The sequence below is a fragment of the Aulonocara stuartgranti genome, assembly GCF_965226115.1.
Source record: "Aulonocara stuartgranti genome assembly, chromosome: 7".
Taxonomy (NCBI): Eukaryota; Metazoa; Chordata; class Actinopteri; order Cichliformes; family Cichlidae; genus Aulonocara; species Aulonocara stuartgranti.
Genome location: NC_138945.1, coordinates 59,839,278 through 59,860,790, shown reverse-complemented (window position 1 = coordinate 59,860,790; position 21,513 = coordinate 59,839,278). Strand labels below are relative to the sequence as shown.

At 37.8% G+C, this 21,513-nt stretch overlaps 2 protein-coding genes across 8 annotated transcripts in view; both read right to left on the bottom strand.

Moving 5' to 3' along the window:
• The window catches only part of LOC309710431 (voltage-dependent calcium channel subunit alpha-2/delta-1), a 79,818-nt gene that overhangs the window by 23,721 nt on the left and 34,584 nt on the right, over positions 1-21,513 (bottom strand). For 4 of the 7 annotated variants that reach the window (XM_082539868.1, XM_082539873.1, XM_082539874.1 and 1 more), the window contains exons 7-21: positions 17,548-17,679; positions 14,309-14,378; positions 13,637-13,687; positions 13,316-13,415; positions 9,746-9,904; positions 7,991-8,095; positions 6,965-7,043; positions 6,485-6,534; positions 6,290-6,379; positions 6,087-6,161; positions 5,928-6,008; positions 5,482-5,556; positions 3,552-3,611; positions 591-647; positions 247-318 (exon numbers count right to left, since the gene is read on the bottom strand). In XM_082539868.1, coding sequence (XP_082395994.1) covers positions 247-318; positions 591-647; positions 3,552-3,611; positions 5,482-5,556; positions 5,928-6,008; positions 6,087-6,161; positions 6,290-6,379; positions 6,485-6,534; positions 6,965-7,043; positions 7,991-8,095; positions 9,746-9,904; positions 13,316-13,415; positions 13,637-13,687; positions 14,309-14,378; positions 17,548-17,679 — 1,256 coding nt within the window. Of the gene's footprint in view, positions 1-246; positions 319-590; positions 663-3,551; positions 3,612-5,481; positions 5,557-5,927; positions 6,009-6,086; positions 6,162-6,289; positions 6,380-6,484; positions 6,535-6,964; positions 7,044-7,990; positions 8,096-9,745; positions 9,905-13,315; positions 13,416-13,636; positions 13,688-14,308; positions 14,379-17,547; positions 17,680-21,513 lie in introns of all 7 variants that reach the window. The other 3 variants (XM_082539871.1, XM_082539872.1, XM_082539870.1) reach the window with 1 other exon arrangement.
• The window catches only part of LOC309710434 (uncharacterized protein), a 55,203-nt gene that overhangs the window by 12,585 nt on the left and 21,105 nt on the right, over positions 1-21,513 (bottom strand). The gene's annotated exons all lie outside the window — the stretch shown is intronic.

The following is a 21,513-nucleotide window of genomic DNA, read 5'->3' as shown; positions in this document are numbered from 1 at the left end:
TAATAAATGTAAACATTTAAGAAAGCTTGAAATACATATTTATTCCGATGGCTGACTTAATATGTCAATATGGCTCAATCATTTTCAGTTACAGTACCTGTAGCATTTCTCAGTGCCTCATTCATAAAGTTAATATAATTTTGCATTGAAGATATAATGTAGCTTGTGGCTGGGTTTGCCGATTTTAAAAACTTCCACCAGTTACTGCACTGTAATATGTTAATCCCCTTCAGCATATTGCCTTACCTCATCCTGAGTTTTGACCAGAGTGTTAATGGTGCGCTCTCCTGTTTCACCATCAATCATCATCCTCCTGATCTACACATCGAGACAAACAAACACCACAGTTAGACTTTTTTTTTAAAAAAAATCTGATTGACTGATAATAATAGATAATTTTAACAGTTTGTCTCATGGCTTCATATAAACAAGTTAGTCAGACAACCTGGAAAATCACTTGCAGATACTAGGAATAGTAACCTGTGACAGGACATGACATGACAGCATACTTATCTGTATGTTTGTGTAGCAAACTTTGACTTGTGTAAGTGTTTGTTTGGTGGGGATTGACATGCTTCTATATACTACACCTCTATTTTGATGTCGTTCTCCAACTCAGCATCCAGAAAGTCCAGAGTAACAGGCTCCTGAAATTTAGGATTCTGTGGAAAGAATAATATTTCACTCAGAGAGAGGCACAGTTTTAGATTAACTAAGGACAGCTTAATCGATCACACTGACAGGATCAGTGTAATCAAAACAAAAGAGAATTTTGATTTAACTATAGACTTTTGATTAGCTGAGCTCGAAATAATATATTATGAGTTTTGTAATATAAAATTCACTCAGACATATCAATTAATCTAAAGTCTACTGAGCTAATATAGAAAAATGTTCCAGGGGACCATTTTGCAGTTGTTATCCATCATCAGTCTACCACAGATTCCTCTGCATTTTGTAACTTGGATGGACAAGTAAGACAGTTTCATCTACATTTACATCAACCTTTTCAAAGTGTATCACTAAGAATAGTAAAGTCACCAAAAAGAATTATATTTTATTAATGCTGACTTTTAAAAAAAAGGGAAATCTGTCTTGTCTTATACACAGCTTTCTGCAATTTCCCAAAGAGTGACACGTATCAAACTAAAACAATTCTGCACAGTTTCATAGACAGTCTGCTTCACTTCATTATTTTCTGTTAATTTTCTTATGTGCAGTTTAGCTGAATAGGTTTATATTGTGTCACTTCCCTTTGTTTCCTTTTCTTAAAAGCTAATTTTATAGTTGTGAGCACTTCTGGTCTTTTGAATTTGGCTCCCACAACTACTTATGTGTCTAAAGGGACTGGGTTGATGTGGTCAGAAAGGCTATACAACACATTATTCCATAATTTTAAAAGGTTTTGTTCATATAAACGGCACAAAAAACCCTAACAAAAAATGTAAACATGTGCAAATATGCATTATTGTGTTTGTGTTTAGATACTTAAACAATGACACAACAACCCTCGGATTTTTTACTTTAATAACATTATTAACAAAAGTGTGCTTTTTAGTAGTTTTGGGAACATTTTTAGAGCATGGTTAAAGATCTACGATTTATGAAAAAACTGTTAAGGAGTAAACCCTTAAGTGGAAAAAGAAGATGGTATAACAGATGGTGTACTACAGTACTGGGTAGGTAGGCAGCAGATATGCATTTAGGTGTTACTAATACGAACGAGACATCAGTTATTTGAGATGTTCTTTTTGGGTCAGTTCATTAATTTTCCTCAACACATGAATCTAGTTAAATCTTGGGAATAAAAAATAAAGGCTAACATATGGTAGCAGTTTGACAGCATATCTGACATCAGACACAGCTAAATCAGATTTGATACAAAGTGACACTGAACTCTATGAATGTCCTCTCTTAAAAACCCTATACGTCTGAGTGGCTTTATGGTGGTATAAAATAGTAGCAGTAATCTTGTGCTTCTCTATAAAACAGCAGTACATGGAATCTGATACCAGCGTGTCCTTCATAGTTCTTCACTCAAAATAAAGGGTTGGGTGGTGAGAGCATAGCAGTGTTGAAGTGATGTTTTCTATATAGATTCTTGCACGGTGGTATACATTGTGCAAGCCATACTGCAGCTCAAAACACATAGAATTTGACTGTAAAGTCGGCTATGTTGGATACAGAAGAATAACTGTGATTTTTTTTAAGTTTTAAAATGAAGTATGATTTACTGTGGGAAATGCACATGGACAAGAAAAGCAACTAACTAGAATAATCATTTACACTAAAGGGCATCAGTCAAGGTTCTTACATGTAAGTGAAATAAATTGAAGCAAGAAAGGAAGATGACGACGACGAAGCATCTCAGCATGAAAACGAGAAAAGAAAGAATAAAAGATCAAGAGGTACAACACTGGGTGATACAGAATGAAACATCAAACACGAGTTAGACAGGAAAGAAAATGAAGAGAAGGGAAATGGGAACGGTGGATGGTGTGAACGGCAAAGAAAAAAATCAAATGAGACGTAAGGAGTTAGAAAAGAAAGGTTAACAAAGTAGGGGAGCGCTGTATGTCAACAATGTAGTGAGCAGAGATGGGGTGTGAGATCAGAATGAAAACACTCTAGCAGCAGGGTAGGTCTGCGTGATGAATATGAAATATGCACAAACATAATCAAATACAGAGAGAGCTGAGGCAGTGTGAAAGACAGAGAGAGAAAAAGAAAGAGAGGGCCCCATCAGTATTCATACAATCTCCCATTCAGACAATAAGCCTTACATACTGTATTTAAAAAGTGTGTGGTGGGCTGATGGGAAAATAGCTTGCTTGAATGCCACGTGAACATGAGGTCATTCAGAGAATAACTTTGATGCTTATGTATGGTTGAGCACAGTATGTGTGTTATTACAGTAAGACTGCTTTAGGCTTCCATGCCTTTTTATACAGATTTGAAGAAATCTAAACTCATATTGTCACATTATTGATACAAAAAAGCAGAAAACAAGTAAAATGATAAAACAGTGTCTGCTTCTGTGTAGTTGTTCACCTCACGTATACAAGGAAAGTACAAGCAGCCATGGAAATGTTGGAGAATAGCAAATGCAGCAAATACACTCTCTACAAAGGTTAAAAAAATCATATGTCTAATTTTTTGGATTAACTTCACTGTATATTTTTATTAATGTAATGCTGCCATCTTTCAGTTTAACTAAAAATAGTATATGTTTTAAACGACTAACTATTTTTCACTTTTGTCAGAACCAGCCTTGGGACAGAATAAACCCACACTGATGGATGGTGCATAATGGCAAAAACAAACAATATATATAGCAGCAGAGCAATAATCACAAGCAACAGAATAAAGTAGAATGGCTTCCGCATAGGTGATTCAGACAGAATTGCAAACTACTAAAAGGAGCAGTAATACCCTCTGCAAAAGGTGATATTTACCTGTGGTTATTGCTTCTTCATCACTGAAATCTCTTCATCTACAGAAAACACTACATGACTACTTCTGCAAACTACAGTGCATCTACTTTATCTCACCTCATGAAACGTGACAGCATACTTATTATTGAGTCTGAGCTTCCTGTTACGGATTCTTTTCTAGGAAATTTATGAAAAAAGATACAGAGATACACTTTGATTTCTCTGAAGTTTTTTGAGATGGAGGAATTATTTTTGTTTGTTGAGACTAAAAAGAAAAACGAAACATACACAAGTTTGCAAAACAGATCAAACAAACACTATATAGCTTTGCAATAAACACAATGACAGAAATACATCAAGATTCATAAAAATACTCAGTGCTGAGGTGGTATAACCTTTTTGAGCCCAGGGCTGCCTTATTTTTCTGATGTTTACTATTTAAAATAAGTGGCATGTTTGTCTTAATAATAACAAAATCAGCTTACTATCACCTCAAGAATATTTCAAGGATAAAAGATCTGATGTCTCAACAGGACCTGGAAAAACTAGTCCATGCATTCATCTTTAGTAGGCTTGATTACTGTAACAGCATCTTTACAGGTCTACCTAAAAAATCAGTCAGACAACTACAGCTCATTCAGAACTCTGCTGCTCGAGTCCTCACTAAGACCAAAAAAGTGGACCACATCAGTCCAGCTCTGAGGTCTTTACACTGGCTGCCTGTCCGTCAGAGGATAGACTTTAAAGTTCTGATGCTGGTCTATAAAGCTCTGAATGATTTAGGACCAAAATACATCAGTGACCTCCTGACCCAGTATGAACCTTCCAGATCCCTCAGGTCATCTGGATCCGGTCTTTTATCAGTTCCCAGAGTCAGAACCGGACACGGAGAAGCTGCATTCAGCTTTTATGCTCCTTATATCTGGAACAAACTCCCAGAAAGCCTCAGATCAGCTGAAACACTCAGTTTATTTAAATCCAGGTTGAAGACTCACCTATTCTCAGCTGCATTTGAATAAAGCACCAAATCCACACTTTAAGCTTAAATTTCAAAACTTACATTTAACTACTGATTTTATCTACTGTTCTGATTTTATCTGTTTTGATTTTATATACTGTTTTATTTGTTTGTTAATTAGTTAGTTAGTTTGTTTGCTTGTTTTAATCCATTTTAAATCGTGCTTTTTATTTGTTTTTTGTTTCTAATGTCTCTGTAAAGCACTTTGAATCACCTTGTTGTTGAATTGTGCTATACAAATAAACTTGCCTTGCCTTGCCTTAATGGAGCTGAGTGTGGACAGTGGATTGATAGCGCAAGTGTGTCTTAAAGGATTTAAGAGTTGCTTTTCTAAAGTTCTGGGCAGAATAAAGCCCTAATGGAGGCTCTGAGTGTGTATTTGCCTCTGGCTGAAAGTAGTGAAATGCACAGAGATTTGCTGAAAAGTAGGCAGAGACCATCTGTGAGGTTATTGCTAACTCATAATGGGCCACATCTTAATACATGCCTGTGGCAAGAAGCACTAGTGCTTTTCTTTGAGGAATTGTAAGATGAATCGGAGCTTTTGACAGGTCAAAAAAAGCAGCTTGAAAGTTAGTATGCTCGGTGGCATTCTGGTTGCTTTATATGGAAGCGTTTCCTCCATATTTCAGCTTTAAATATGTATTATCTAATTTTTTAAAACTAAAACATTAAATTATTTTTTATTGAGACTGAATGCAGTAATTGCTACTCTTAAAAAATATTCTTTGCCAAGTCTATATATCTATTTAATCCCATAAGGGGAGAGTGACCTTCTAGCCAATATCTGAGGACTGATGATAGCAAGTCATACTCTAACAGAGGGATAGATTCTCTTTATGAAGACTGATGAGGTGACGTGGTGAACATGGGAAAGTTTGAAAGAAGACCGCACCATATGCTAACCAGAATAATATTTACTGAGTGCAAACAGTTACTGTGAAACCATGATAAATAGATATAATTTAATGCTTTCAGATATGGACCTACTCAGCCACACAAAGTTATGTACAAGATCAGACGCCATACCTTTGGCTGGAGATTGGGGTGCAGCAGCACATATCCATTGGGATCTATGGCAAAGTAGTAACCATTTGGACCAATCTGATGCAAAAGAGGTACAGAGGAAAGGGAATATAATATGTGAGTCCATAAAATCCCATGATTATGTTAGATTTTTGACATGTCAAGGCACTGTACAAAAGAGCAGCTCCACTGGTCCAAAAACATGAGTACACAATGGAAAAAGGACCAGTAACTGATAGCAAAAGCAGTCTTATCAGTGCGTGACCTTTTTTAAACAGACTTGAAAAGAACAAGCCATCTAATGAATCACATCACTCACTAATTGCTCCAGAGGGAAACATCCGAGCAAGTGCTTTACAACTGAGCAAGTCGTGTAAAGTTGCTCCTTTACAACAAACGCATTTGTCTCCATGCATGTGATCACACACGGGTATGGGTGGTACACTCACTGTGAAGCGTGGTGTGAGCTTCTTGATGTCATCAAGAGACACGTCAATTGCCATTACGCCAAGAATCAACTGATTCTGGTGCTAATGGGAAGTATGAGAGAAAAGATAAGGACAGATACGAGCCCTCACGTGATGTGTTCATGCATTCATTTACTATACCTCCTCGTTTCTTTTATCTATGGTCTTGGTTCTGTTGAAGACAGGTAGCGTTCCAGTGATGACGAGACCAAGCTCCTGATCGAGAATAAAGCAAAAGCCCTATTTAGCAATATTCTTGAGCAAATGAGACTGGGAGCAAAATGGGTGATTTTTTCATTAAAAAAAACAAAAAGAATTTGTAACATAAATTGCAAAATACATACCAGAGCATCAAGGTATACGTTAGTCCACTGGACTTGTTTGGCCTGCTTGTCTGCTAGAACCATAGGTCTTCCCAGGACATCTAGATATTCCTAAATTGGACACATAACATCATTTAATACTGCAGATTCTTTCAAATAAAACATATTTGTTCATTGTTTAACATTAATTAATGTTAAACACAATAAAAAAATCACCTGTGTGTTTATTCTGATGGCTCCGATGGATGGAATCTCATAGAAATAACCTGGATAGATGATTAGGAAACAATAGATAGTGTGTAGGTATGAATAAAACACCATGTAGGAGTAAATGATGCAGGGTGTAAATCTGCAGTTTAATTTACTGCATCATAACATTTGATTGTGTCAGCTGAGTTACAAGACACAAATAAATAGATGAAATAACTGCCATCCAGATTTCTTGCTTGTGCATCACTGATGAGATTGTTTTCTGATTAGTCTCACAAGGCTCATTTAAGACAGCCATTCCTGTTAAGATTTCCGTCATCTGGCCAAGGATGTCCTGTGCTCATGCCCTTTGAGCATTTCTAGCATGTTTTATGGTGTCCTTAAATATTCCAAGTTAATCATAGAAATAATTCTTCAGTAGAACATAATGTTATCTAATACTAAGAACAGATTAAGCACAGATGCATGCTGGGATCAGTGTTGTACCTTTGTTCGAGCAGGCCATCCACTGAATGGGTCCTTTGTCATAGTTGTGTTGTCCTACTGAGAAGGTGAAGATCCTAACCTGAAGCATAAGGTTAAAAAAAATCTCTCCATGTTACCTCTTACAATGTTGAAAAACCAACAAAGAAAAATTGTTTTACAAAAAGTTAATGTAAATACTTGTAATTATTAATCAATTTAACACATTTGAAGCTGAACACAAAATAAAGGTGAAATCTGTCTTTGATCATGTGACTTTGAGCATCATATGTAATCTTTTTCCTGTTTTGACATGTTGAAATGTGATGCAACCTTGTGTAAATCCTTGTATGAATAAATGAAATGAGTTACAGACCATTTAGAACCTGTATTTATTTGAAAATAGTACAAAAACAACATGTGAAATGATGAAACTCAAAGAATTTTGGAAAATGTGGGGACCAGGAGAGAATAAGATAAATAATTTGTCAGACCACAGGAAAGTTTTCCATCTTAAATGAGTTTGGGCTCAAAAAACATTGAGTTTCAAGTTTTATTATCAGAAATGCAATGATCTGGCTTTCGCATGTTAATCTAGGAGTTTACATTTTTTAGGAAGCATAAAGCAGGAAATGGAAATTTCATACTTTAGCCTGGTTCCTTTGCAGAGGCATTCAGTTCTGCTTTTGTTCATATTTTGCACAGCATCACAGCTATTTTGGAAACTGTGTGAAGCCTTAGTTTCACACCCTCATCTGCCTTGTGAAGAAATTTTCCATAAAGAGAATGTGCACACAGAAAACACAACCCAAAGGGAGTTCCAAGAGGTAGCACCACACAAGTTTGTTGGTGTGTTTTTGTATTATTCATAATGTGTGATGTAAATCGATTTGCTCCCACTTCCACTGCTGAACATAAAGCGAGTCCCCAACATGTTAATCCTTAAATTTCAAAGTATGGCAGAATTAGTTTGAGAAAGTAAGGAATTTATGCAAGTTAACTGTCCTCTATAATGATAGAAACGTGTGTGTATGTGTGTCTTTTGTATACCTTTTTGTCAGCATTATATTTCTCCAATATGGCCTGGGCTCTTTCCTCTCCTCCATCAGTGAACAGCATGATAATCTTGTTGCAGTTTGCTCTGCTCACATTAGTCTATCACAGAAAATAAGCATGGAGATTAATTATTTATCATGTTTTTAGCCACATATGCTGTGGGCACATGGATCAATTACTCTTTTGGATAAAAATATTCAGGCATTCACTAAAGCCTTTGCTTTGCATTGTTGCTTAGATAAGATTTTATCTAGCATTTTCACCAAAAACACCCATTTTGGATAATCAATACTCCACACAACTTAAAAAAAATTGTTAAAGGCAGTTTTCTTCTATCCCAGAGAAAGCCTGCATTTTTTTATACTGTTAGGAAGCCTGGGTACTGTAGGAGTCTCAGACAGCAGATTTAAGCCCAGGATCTTCTTCTTTTGCGAGGCAACAGTGTGAACCATTCCACCACAATGTAGCCTCTATCTATGAAGATGACACACACACACACATATATATATATATATATATATATATATATATATATATATATATATATATATATATATATATATATATATATATATATATGAGTAGACAAATCCTACGTTTTTCACCCAATAGATAAAACCTTTTGTTATGAAGATCCACCTGCATTTCATATAGTGACATATATTTTTGCTTTGTCCAGCAGAAAAGGTTATGAACAGCTGCTTAGATTCATTGGCAGAAATTCTAAGCATCTTACTCTGAATCCTATCAAATATGCACTACTTCTAACCTCCTGCATTAATATTATTCAGTAAAAAGTAAGGGATGGGATTGAATAGTCAATTTCAATTAGGAAAGTTCATAATTGAGGGAACTGTCCTGGACGTTTCTGTGTGTTAGCTATAATAAGAGGTTTGAAATGTCTAATTACACTGAAATGTGCTTCAGTGCTTCCTTTATTAGCTCCTTTGGCACCGGATAAACTGAACCATCCTTTATGACAGGAAGTGAGACAATAACATCCCAAAATTTATAGCGTCAACAAACCTGACAAAGTGGCACAGATCATGAAAATGTTAATTAAAAGCGTTTTAAAAGCTATTTCACACAACAACCTGCTGATAGGTTTTGAATTTTCAACAGCAGGCTGTTAAACCTACAGGTGGACTATGAACATTCCACTGCTGCAATAAAATCTGCTTCTTGCCAAAAATGCATGAAGAATGTAGATTTATACAGACTCAAATCGAGATTATGAGCTATAAAATTGATTGAGGTGCATTTAAGGTTGGAGCGAATTTTACTTTATTAGTAGAAATTCTAAACAAGGGGGTGAAAACGAGTTACACTGGATCACCAAGACGCACATTTTGTAGTTCATCTTCTGGACATTATTAAGGAGTCGGCAAAATTGCAGGTGCATTTGCTTCTCTTTTCCTGAGTCGCTATAAATTCTCCTTCACACCTTTCTCTGACCTCATGGATTTTTCTATCAGATGAAGGAAATGTGTTCAGGAAATAGCAGTAGGAGGTATTATTTGGAAATGTTCCATCATTACTGAGGTTCTCGTCAATCAAATGTAACATTGCATTATTTCTTTCACTGACCAGGCAGTTGAGTTGAGGCAACACATTTAACCAGCAGATGGCAGTAAAACACAACAATCTGAGGCTGTCAACAAAAATGGAGGCAACACTCATTCAAAACTTGCTTTACAACTTGTGCACTCTCTCAGCCCAAAGTCAGACAAAATAACACGTTTTTCTTACCGCAGAGAGCTGCTTAAAAGCAAACTCAAAGCCCTTTGTGTAGTCTGTAATTCCTTTAGCGCTGATGTTCTGCACGGCATCCTTCAGCAGCTTTTTGTTCCTCACGTTGGCTTGAACCAGACGGTCGAAGCACGCCGTGTTTTTCACCAGTGTGTTAAACTGGGTAACAGACAGGACAGGAGTTAGGACCTGAAATTTATTCATACAATTATAACATGTGTGCAAATTCAACACATCATACAAATGCAGCACACGCACACAGACACACAAACACTACCACCTGGCCTTGGCTGTTATCAGGCAGTGGTAAACAGACACATTCATCAAGCTCCACTAATTGCTTCACATCCTCAGAGCTCAACGATTTGGTACCCATGGAAACAAGATTCTGTTATATAGAAACGAGCTTAGGCAACCTCACCGTCTTTTTTTAAAGGTGAGACTTGCTTATTTCCACCTCACAGTGCACACATGCACAAATACTCCACCCCCCAAAAAATGAGGTATGTTTGAGTTTGCTTCAGGAGTGCCTAGTGAGGAGGAAAGGCATTTTTAAAGAACTCCCAATGGCAATAAGTAAAAAGACAGAATAAATTAAAAACACAAAAAGAACTTCTAATGATAGTGCAGGAAGGGCATGGGACAGCAGAGCAGCCAGCTGTCCCATTCCCAGCACATCTATTGTGTAGCAGAACTCTTCTGAAACAATACTGCACCTCATCGATCTCAACTAATCAATGCATCCCTGCGAGATGGCCGATAGGGAGGCTGAAACACTGATGTACAAAGACAAGCAGGGGGGCAAAAAGAGCCCTGACTATATGTCTGCCTTGATCAGTATGTGTGCATGTGTGTCTGTGTGCGTTTCCAGGGAACCAGGCAGCCTTGAAGTTCCTTTTAGAATGACAATAACAGACATACACATCTCTGCTGGACCGGAAAGCAATACAATATTGGCTATGGCACATGCACAACACAAAACACCAAAACACACAATGGAAGTTCACATGACTGACTGTGTAGAGCAGATGGGAATCTGTTATCACATAATCTATCTAAAGCAGAAGTGAAGAAGGTGGGTCTAGCATGTGGGATGGTGAGGAGCAGAAAGTGAGAGGAAGAGAACGTGTGTGTGTGTGTGTGTGTGTGTGTGTGTGTGTGTGTGTGTGTGTGTGTGTGTGTGTGGTGGTGTTGGTGGCGGGTGGTGGGGGGCTAAGCACGAATGTGAGGTGTTTGCCTTTTAGAGAATAATGATCTCATAAAGGGTACGTGACAGAGAATTATAGTTTTATCTGATTTAATTACTTTATTAAAAAAAAATAAACACTGCTATACAGAGACCTGTGGAATGACTAAGAAAAAGCCATATTCTTTCATTGTAAGACTGCCTTTTTGGCCCTGCACATGAATGTGAACGCAGTCTACCGCAAATTCCACTATTCTGCCGTGATCCTATTACAACAGCTCTTATATGTGTGTGTGATGGTCCAGGCCTTGGGAATGGATTAGTGACGACACAAGAGAGAAGACTAATCTTCAAGCTCTAATCCCAGCGGACTGTCTTCTATTCTGGTTTACTACTCAGGCTTGCTCACTGGACTGACGCTGGCTAAAAGATTGATGCCAGCAAAACATGGCTGAGCAGGTTGGATAAATGTGGTGGAGGCTTGTGGTGTGAGAGGTGTGGGAAAGAGAGAAGACAAGGGTAAAAAAACAGAAAGAGAGCGAGAGAGAGAGCAAAAAAGGAAAGGAAGAGAGGCAGCCATCAGCAATCGTCTGACCTGACCTGCTGTGAAGAACGAGCGCGAGCATCTTCCGTGACCAAATGCCAACTTAGTCCCTGGGCTACTGTTAATGAGGAGGGATTTGTGGGTAATATCAGAGACTAATGATTTAGTGACAGGTAACAACACCCTGAGGACCAGACATCGGGCAGTGGATATGTGTATGCATGTGTGTGTGTGTGTCCGTGTGTGTGCATAAATGAGTGAATCAATGACAGAAAGAAATAGATATGGTGACTGACAGAAGGAATAATGATTTTTGCTGAAACAGGAGGAAATTGACACTGACTTACCATTATGTAACTGATATATTGCAGCAGGAATATTATAAATCCATTTCATTTTGACTTTAGCTGTCTTGTTGTTTTTGATACCCTCCCTGTTTCTTATACTGACATTATGCTTAGCAAATAATATTGTTGACAGCTAAAAATACAAAACTGCTAAAAAATAGAAATGTAAAAAAAGACAGACTGGAACAATGAAAACAGGTAGCCGTATGATATTACAGGTTGCAAATAAGTCCTAAGAATTATTGTTAAAATTATCAACCAAACTTTAGTTTATGGTTCTTGACTATATAAAATAGGTATACTGCTGGCTTGTTTGAGCCACATAGTCTTAATACTTGTCTAAACTGCAACAAACCTAAATGAAGTTTTTAGTACCTTGATACAACCAGGCAAGTTCTTTGGACTATAGATTCATCATAACTCATGCACTGTACTTTTAAAGGGTTCAAGTTCAAAAGTCATAAAACTGAGTCAAAACTGAATTGGATTTCAGTGTCTCTACAAATCTCTCACCATCTCATTTTACACACACACACACACACACACACACACACACCAACAGTAGCCAATAATTGCACATCTTTGCAGAATCAAAAGTCCACCATGAAACCGAATACATTACGTCCAAGACAAAAGGTCCCTCGAGAGAGGAAAGAAAGTCGGAATGGCTGTCATTTGCAAGGAGAACGAAGACAGCTCCAATCTCTATAAAGACCTGTCTTAATAAACACCTCCACAGGCACCCATCTACGCATCACACAATCTCCTGATTGGCTCTATTCAAGTGTAATCACAAGTGTGGAAAGCTTAGAATAGATGGCCAGAGAATGAAAAGCTGTAGAGGAAGAATGTAATGGAAGTGATGGGTGGGTGAGAAAAGTAAAAATGAAGGTAAAAAACAGAAGGAATAGTGAGAAGAGGAATGTTTCTTGGCTGTGTATAGAAAAGTGGAGGCATACAGTGTAAAGGAAGGGCATTCATTGACACAAAGAGATGAATGGAGGTATATGGTGAAATGCTGACAGGAATTGCATGGCTCAGTGATGAAAAGAACAAATGATGGAGAGAACAAGAGGGTGATAAATGTTTCCTGGGGTTCACTCCACTCAGAGGTGCAGCTTTAATTCCTTTAGGAGCGTTGGGAATGGACATACACAGCCACAGCCACATTTGAGGGCCTAGAGGTGGGGAGGGGCCATGTACTGCAGAGTTTTAATCCTGTACACCAAATAGAGCAGTGGGTATTTCATTAAAGGCCTGTTTCATGGTGGCCAGACCAGAGAGAAATCCATATTTCGTTACTGGTCATCCATCTCTCTGCCTCTCTTTTATTTGTGTGTATATGTGTGTGTCTGTGTATGGGCATTTGTTGTGTATGTGTAAAGATGTATGTGAATGGATACGAATTGGGTGTAAATTCTGACACCCCCCCCCTCACCTTCAATAAACAGACCACCCAACATTCAGCAAGTGGGCAGTCTAATAATACTCACACTGACTACGTTGACATAGTCATCGTCAGAAAGAGTCTCCAGCATCTCGCTGACAGAGGTCCTGATCAGTTTTAGCGTCAAGCCAGACACACTCCCACTCCTAAAAAAAAAAACAAGAAAGAAATACCTGACAGCTTCTCACAGCAATCTGTCTGCTCAGTTCTTGTCCTGTGAGATTTTACTCGATGTAATTAGAACTGCTTCTGCCTTGGGAAATACATTACACTATGTGGCAAAGCTAGAAAGGCATGCATTTCAATCAGGGGAAATCATGATGGATGCAGGAAGGTTATGGATCAGTAAGATTATCAAACAACTCACGCATCCACGAGAATTAGCATATCTTTCGGTGAGGCGGCTCCTTGAATGTACCTAGATGGTCATAAATGAATGCAAACACATTTCTGGACTGAGACACATATACTCTGAGGGCCAACCATTTGCATAATCATTTATGCTGAGAAAATACAATAACACTTTACACACTTGAGTCATATTTTCATTGTCATATTAATATAAGACTGAGCGATATGGATGACATTATGTTAATAACTCAATGGTAATGATTTAAAGATGAAAAAAGGTCAAATCAGTAGCTATTCAAAGCAATCAACAATTAGCTGTTTTTACAAATTATTATTTTTAGAGCAATACAAAATTTTATCACAAAAAAAATCTTTATTCCTGTAGTGAATACAATTTGTGTGCTGTGTGAATGCACTCAAATTTATACAACCTGCACGGAACAATCAATTAAAGACTAAAAAAAATGTATTCACCAAATTTTCACAGTAATAATAATCATAACAATATTCCACTGAAATGCAATAGGCATTATTTAATTGAATTATTTGACTGAATTAAAAAACCCTGCTTACGTCTAATTAGCTCTACATGTAAACAATGAAATAGATATACAAAGACACATAATGACATAAAAGTTTAAGTTTTGTATTCTGACTAACACTGTTATCCTTGAGCCAGTTTTCTTACCATGGCCTCCTGCGCACATCGTAGAGATCTATTTTACTAGGGGTCTTACGAGCGTCCATCCAGGGAGAAGCTAAAAGACGAGATTTGAGATGTACTGAGTTTTCATCACAATTAAAGCAGAAAAACAAACAAAAAACAGCACACTACATACTATTTTGGCTAAATTTCTAATATATTTAACTAATATGGGGCGACCATGGCTCAGGGGGTTGGGAAGCGCATCTGTAACCGGAAGGTCGCCGGTTCGATCCCCGGGCTCTCTGTCCTGGTCGTTTTGTCCTTGGGCAAGACACTTTACCCTATCGCCTACTAGAGATGGACCGATCCGATATTACGTATCGGTCCGATACTGACCTAAATTACTGGATCGGATATCGGAGAAAAATAAAAAATGTAATCCGATCCATTAAATATCACGAAAGCACCTCACAAAACTTGCAACACGCCGTAACTCGCCTCAGAACGTTAGCACGTCGGAGCAGTATGCATCACGTGATAGAGCGGCTGTGGCATGCGGGACCTGTCGGTGGTCTGGATAGCATGTGGAGCTTCGCTAGCAACCCGGCATTTCAAGTTATCCCCGAGAGAAGTAAAGCAAGTGTGTAAGTCCATCTCTGAATGTTTGTAAAGCATTCCTGCGTTAAGCTTACCAAACGATATATGGAGCGACTGCTTCTTCTGGCTGCTACTTCAATCATGAAACTGCTTAACGATCAGCTGATCGGCTTTTCTGTCGCGAGTCCGTCTCTCTGGTTTGTTTTTGGCCCACTTTGCACCAGAAAGAGGAAACCAGCGGCTGAACAACAGCAGCACGTTTAAGCTTGATCAGCTGTTGTTAGAATTTATTTATTATTACTTTCTACTCGAGGATCTTTTTCTACGTAGCTGACGGCTGGTAACTATGGAAGCCCGTTTCCGCCACTAAAAAAAAAAAAGGATCCATAACTCAAAATTTCGAGTTATTATCTCGAAATTTCGAGTTATTTTCTCGAAATTTCGAGTTATTATCTCGAAATTTCGACATATTAACTCAAAATTTTGAGAAAAGCAACTCGAAATTTCGAGTTAGCGCTGCCAATCAGTAATCTACGTGAATGACGTCATTTCCATGTTACCCGGAAGCTGAAGCCCTCAGCTACAAATGCTACAGCTAAGCTACCGGTATTACATCCAGTCGTGAATGCACAGATTGCTGAGTGTTTTCAGCCTGGCTTCACAAATGATGAAATCCCTGTGTTATTAGCTGAATCACATGGTGTTACTATCAGCAAACATACTTTAATTTGTTGGGATCCGTTTTTGAGTGCGCGGTCCTGCGCCATATGCTTCCGGGTAACAAGAAAGCGACCTCATTCACGTATATTTTTGATTGGCAGAGCTAACTCGAAATTTTGAGAAAAGTAACTCGAAATTTCGAGTTATATTTCTCGAAATTTCGAGATAATAACTCGAAATTTCGAGAAAATAACTCGAAATTTCGAGAAAATAACTCGAAATTTCGAGAAAATAACTCGAACTTTCGAGTTATGGATACTAGCTTTTTTTTTTTTAGTGGCGGAAACGGGCTTCCACAGGTAACTGTGCAGGGGCGGATCTAGCAAAGTTTAGCCAGTTAATGCCGATAGGGCATTAACAGGGAAAAGGGGGCACAAAGACATACTTTTCTTTCTTATTCTCATTTAAAATGTCTAGCTTTTAATAAATAATTATCCGAATCTTACACCCAAAGTTTTAATTTGATGTAAAATGAATAGAAGTGAATTACTGTATATAGTGACTATTAAGTCTAATATATATACCCTAGTAAGCTATAGTACTTTTTCCTTCCCAAAGGAAAAAGTACTATAGTACCTTTGGGAAGGTACCATCTGTGCAGTCTGCAATTTTGTTGAAGAAAGATGTTGAATCTATTTAATATTTCTTGAAAAATAATTGATTTCTGTGCTTTTTTTTTCACACTGCATCAAATTAAGGTTGATTACGTCGATTAAGCATCATGAGGTGGAGCGTTAGGGGTGGTTCCCTATTTTTTATTTATTTATTTTTGTTGTTGCTGGGAGTTGGAACCCTATTAGTTAGGTTGCTTAATATTTACGCTAAGTACTCTTTAAAATACCAGAATAGGGAGGATGGTGTAGGTTTAAGTTTATTAGATTGATCAGTATTGCTGAACTATGAAATTTATTTTTTTTTGCGCGATATGGCAGCCTCTCTTCTGTCAGTCTGCCCCAGGGCAGCTGTGGCTACAACTGTAGCTGCCTCCACCAGTGTGTGAATGTGAGAGTGAATGAATAGTGGAATTGTAAAGTGCTTTGGGTGCCTTGAAAAGCGCTATATATAAATCCAATCCATTATTGTTATATGATAAAATCATATTGTATTTAGTGTCATATTCTGCTCAGGAGCCGTTGTGTACATACTACATTCTGTGACATAATGACAGGCTTATTGGATCGATCAATTTATTATACCGTCTACATTATAACATGTTTTAAATCACTAAAAATATTTATGAGGGAAAACACGCACAAATTATTTATCGGAGACGCACAGCTATTAGTGAAGGGCACCATAAAAACAAGGAAGTATACTGAGAGTGAGTGACTGCCTTTCATGCATGCTAAGAAGTAAAAGAAAGGATAAATCAAAGCCAATGCAAATTTATGAATATGAGACATAAACTTTTGTCATAAAGCTATAGAGTCGATGATGACAGGGAATCTCATGAATAGAAATAGCTTGGCAAAGATAACACGCATACAAGAGGGAACAGCAATAGACAAGTGCAGACGCACATAAAGTCAATGTGAGCTTAATTATGCGGGCAGTGGATCAGCTGGAGGCACAATCGAAGATTGCAGCGGTCCCAGATCCAGCTGTACACAGTGGAATATTCTCCCATGTTGCTTGTCTGTGTTTTATTGTGTTATGGTGTGTTAATATCTGTGCATTCCTGGATTATCCTTTTTTGTTACACATTTCAATGTTTTTTTTCCCTTGCTACCTAGCCTGACCTGTCACCCCAACGTGATGTTTGTGTATTGTATGTACGGTCGGCAAGGTCTATCATCTCGGTTGTGGGCAACTGCAACTGACAAATAAAGGCTATCTCATCTCCTCAATTACTAAGCAGTGTGTATTTAAGCACATACAACTTCAGAATTATATGAACAGACACATAAAAACCTATTCAAAGGCAATGTTTGGGTTGTTGTCCCCCCCCCCCTTTGTTTCCTTACCTGGATAATAGCGAGCCAGGCCAGTGGCACTGCCAAACACCTGCCAGAGTAGGGTTGGGTCATCCTCTCTATTCTTTCTAAACACTTCCTTCAGTTCCTCTGTCCAGGTTAATTCATTCAGCACAATGGTGGCTGGATGAACAAATACACATGAAAAGCTCATTTATCAAAAGAAAGCATGCATATGAAAAAGAAATACGTCATGAACCCACCAACATAAGCAGAATTCAATACATTATATACTCTAATTACATTTTGATTTTGTGTGCAGCTGTAAAATAAACATTTTCATGTCCTTGTGGGTTTTCTGCAATCATCTTTAGAAGGCTTAGCAAAGAGATATGGACAACACAGTTTAACACATTCATTAAGATTCACACACAGGCCTCACTGTCACCCCAGTTGCCCAGCAGAGCACGACCAAATATTTTTCCAGCACAAACAGAAAGCGCTTGCATTAGGCATCAATATCAAGGAATAGTACTCAGACAAGTAATGGCTTTGCACAGACACAATTAAAGTGTTTTACCTAAAACCACCAAATAATCTGCATGACTGCATGTGCAGAAGTTTTGTGTGTGTGTGTGTGTGTGCATGCTTTTGACAGATAGTGTGTGCTGTGAGAGGCAACAGGCATTATGGATGTAATGACACAGCACCCAGACAGCTCAGAGCCACATTAAGACTGATGATGGATGGAGACACAACACATGCTGCCCCCAACTCTATCTGTCCTCTCTGCCGCTCTTCTTTTTTTTTTACCATCTTCCACTTTTTTTGTACTTTGTGGCATTGCATATATTTTTTTATGGGACTCTGTACATCTTGACATGTGGCTAGAAGTATAGTGTGCATGTGTGTAAGCCATATTGCTATCCTGTATTGAGCGTGACGTGTCTCATTGATGTGCAAAGCAAACAGTGTTCATTTGCATCTATGTCTCTAGAGTGAAGAGTTAATGAAGCCTCGGTTGCCAGGAGTGCATGTTTTTCATTATAGAAAGGGAGAGAGCATGAAGCGTGTGCACACACAGTAATATATTTCTCTCATTAATCATTGAATTTTAGAATTTTAAGGCAAGAGTCAAAAAAATACTACTGCACTTGTTAGATAATGATAAAACTGCAAACTATATGTATACTTTTTATTGAAGACTGATTAAGTTAGGCCATTGGATAGATAGCACAAGCCATCTTGTTTTATCCAAACAGCTTGACAGTTAAATACAGCGAGATGATACTCACGTGTACTAGACTGTAAGACGAAATTATGGCACAAGGCAACCACAAGCCTCTAACTAGTAATTTGTTGCTTTTTAATGTCTCCACTGGTTGTGAATATCCCTGAGTTAGTCATAATCTTTAATAAGCTAAACTTCACTGCTGCTTCATAAGGGAAAGACTATCCTCGGGTTGCCCATATTGCCAATGACACTAATGAATTCCCTGGATACACATGTATGCCACACTGAATTCACACCTAGTGATGACATAATCTCATTGGGACATCGTGGGTGCAGTATAATTCACAAAAATATGCAATATGGATTGGTGCATATTTTCCCTATTTTTTGACTGCTTTAATTATCAGTCTTTTCCTTATAGAAGCAACAGTTACACACTGTATAACAGTGAAAGCTAATAAGCAAAAATGTTCTATACAGCTACAGTACAACATGCTCAGTTAAACAGTTATTTATAGTTAGTTTAACATAAGAGAGAGATAACTACAAGACATTAAATTTCCCATCATTACTAATTAAAAGAATAGTTGGATATTTGAAAGACTATAATGTATGTCACAAAATAACCTCTGATATGGAAATATTGCTGGCTAAATATCTAATCATTGGAGATAAAAACCGTCTTTGTTTTTCTAAGCGGCACAAAATTTGCTCACCTGCTACATTTGTTTATGCCATACAAAAGCTATGGTGAAAATTGCCTTTGGATGACAGAAGTGATAGGCAGCAAACTGGAGGGATTTTTGCATCTACACAAATCTGGCACTTGAATTCCAATCACAAGCAGTATTGCCCTGAGTGTGAGAGGTGAAAGATGTCTGCTGAGCTCCCTGTGACACAAGATGACATTACAGTATGTGTGAATTTGTAAATTAGGAATCATTTTTGCAGAAACAGACGTGTGTGAAATTGTTGAATAATAAAAAAAAAAACTCGTTCCACAGTCTTGGACAAGTTAATTAACCCAACAGGATTTATTATTTCAATCATATCAAATGCAGTGATCTCTTATATATAATAAAAAAAGAAATGTACCATTAACACAAGAAACACCTGGAAACAGAAAGTGATGCGCTGATTCTGAGGGATTATTTAAAGTTTACTTTAGGCTACATTTGTGCTGAGCTCACAAGAAATTCTTCTATATGACTGGCCTATAGCCAGGAGGCATTGGGGTGTTTTTAAAAATTAAACAAATGCATGTTTAATATATATGATTAAAATAAAAGCAAATCGACTGAATACAAAAGATGGACATGGCCACTGACACGTCACTCATTGCTTAGTGAAGCATCTGTTGTAAAGTTTTAAGTGCTTTTTTCCATATTGGTGCTTTATAAATGAACTTAAATATCAAGCATGGATCTGAGAGTGAAACCAAGGGACACTCCCTCCTAAGACTGTAGCGATCACATTGAGACCATCCATTCAATGTATTCTGCTCATTTGATTCAGGGTCACAGGTGGTGACATCACAATTGCCATACGGCAAGAGGCTGGCCAGGTCACCAACCTGTCACAGTGCTAAAACATAGAGAACCAACCATTTACACACACCATTCAGCACTGTCCCTGGACAGAGCCTGCATAGACACGGGTAGAACATGGAAAGGACTGTTTAGGCGTGAGGTGCTAGCCACCACATCACTGTGCTGCCCTTGGCTAGGGACCATAATTTACCAAAAGAACATTATGTTACATTCAGCTTCACTTGAAACCAGTAAGGCCATGAACTCATCAGGAAAATAATTAGTGAGATCAGAGATCACATTAGACAAAGGGTCACTTTCTTATGGATTTCTGCAGCTGAACTTCTTATTGTAACCAGCCTTGCAGAATGCAGATGGAAGACAGTTAAACATTGGCTGGAAACTGGGTCTATCCTTCATATACAGTCTGTATTCTATAGTGCTCTGAAAAAAAGATTTTGTCACCTTGCTGATTTCGTCTTTGCAATGCAATTGCAAATTGCATTACATCTGACATTAAACAATGTCAAACATGTTTATGATGATGTAACAGTATGGGACTTCTTTGATGGATAACTTGCCAAAAACCCTCCAGTGTGGCTGAATGAAAACAAGTCTGCAAAAAAGCTGGATGAAATTGGTCCAAAGCAATTTGATAGACTCATTGCTAGGGATGGGTATTGATAAGATTTTCACGATTCCAATTCCATTTTTGATTCTGTTTAACGATTCGATTCTTTATTGATTCTCTTATCGATTCTTTTTAAAAAAGGAGAACACTAAGGTTGATTAGCTTAGAACTTTGTTTTATATCTTCTCTTTGAACAAGATAGAAATTTAGGAGTAACATGGCCTTACAAACCCAACAGTGAGATCTTAAGAGATCCACAGCCTATGGCTCTTCAATGGGGTGTCACAGGGTCCCCAGGAAAAAAAATTGTAAATGTAAAATAATAAAATAAATATTCTTCTGTAGCAATAACAAAGTATAACATAAATTATTCAGTAGCAATTACACAAGAATATCCAGTAATGTCCCTGCCTACAATTAAACACATTCACTTACCAAAAATCGGGGCATCTGCTGTGGCAAATGGGTGCAAGCCTTTTACCACAAACTTAATCACTGCTCGGTGACATTCGTCTATCCTGGCCTGAAAGGAGACGCTACCGGTAGACTGCAGTGAGAACTGCCAGCATCTGAGGCAGCCAGACTCTGTCTCTCTCATCATGGTCGCCTAAATGCACAGTAAT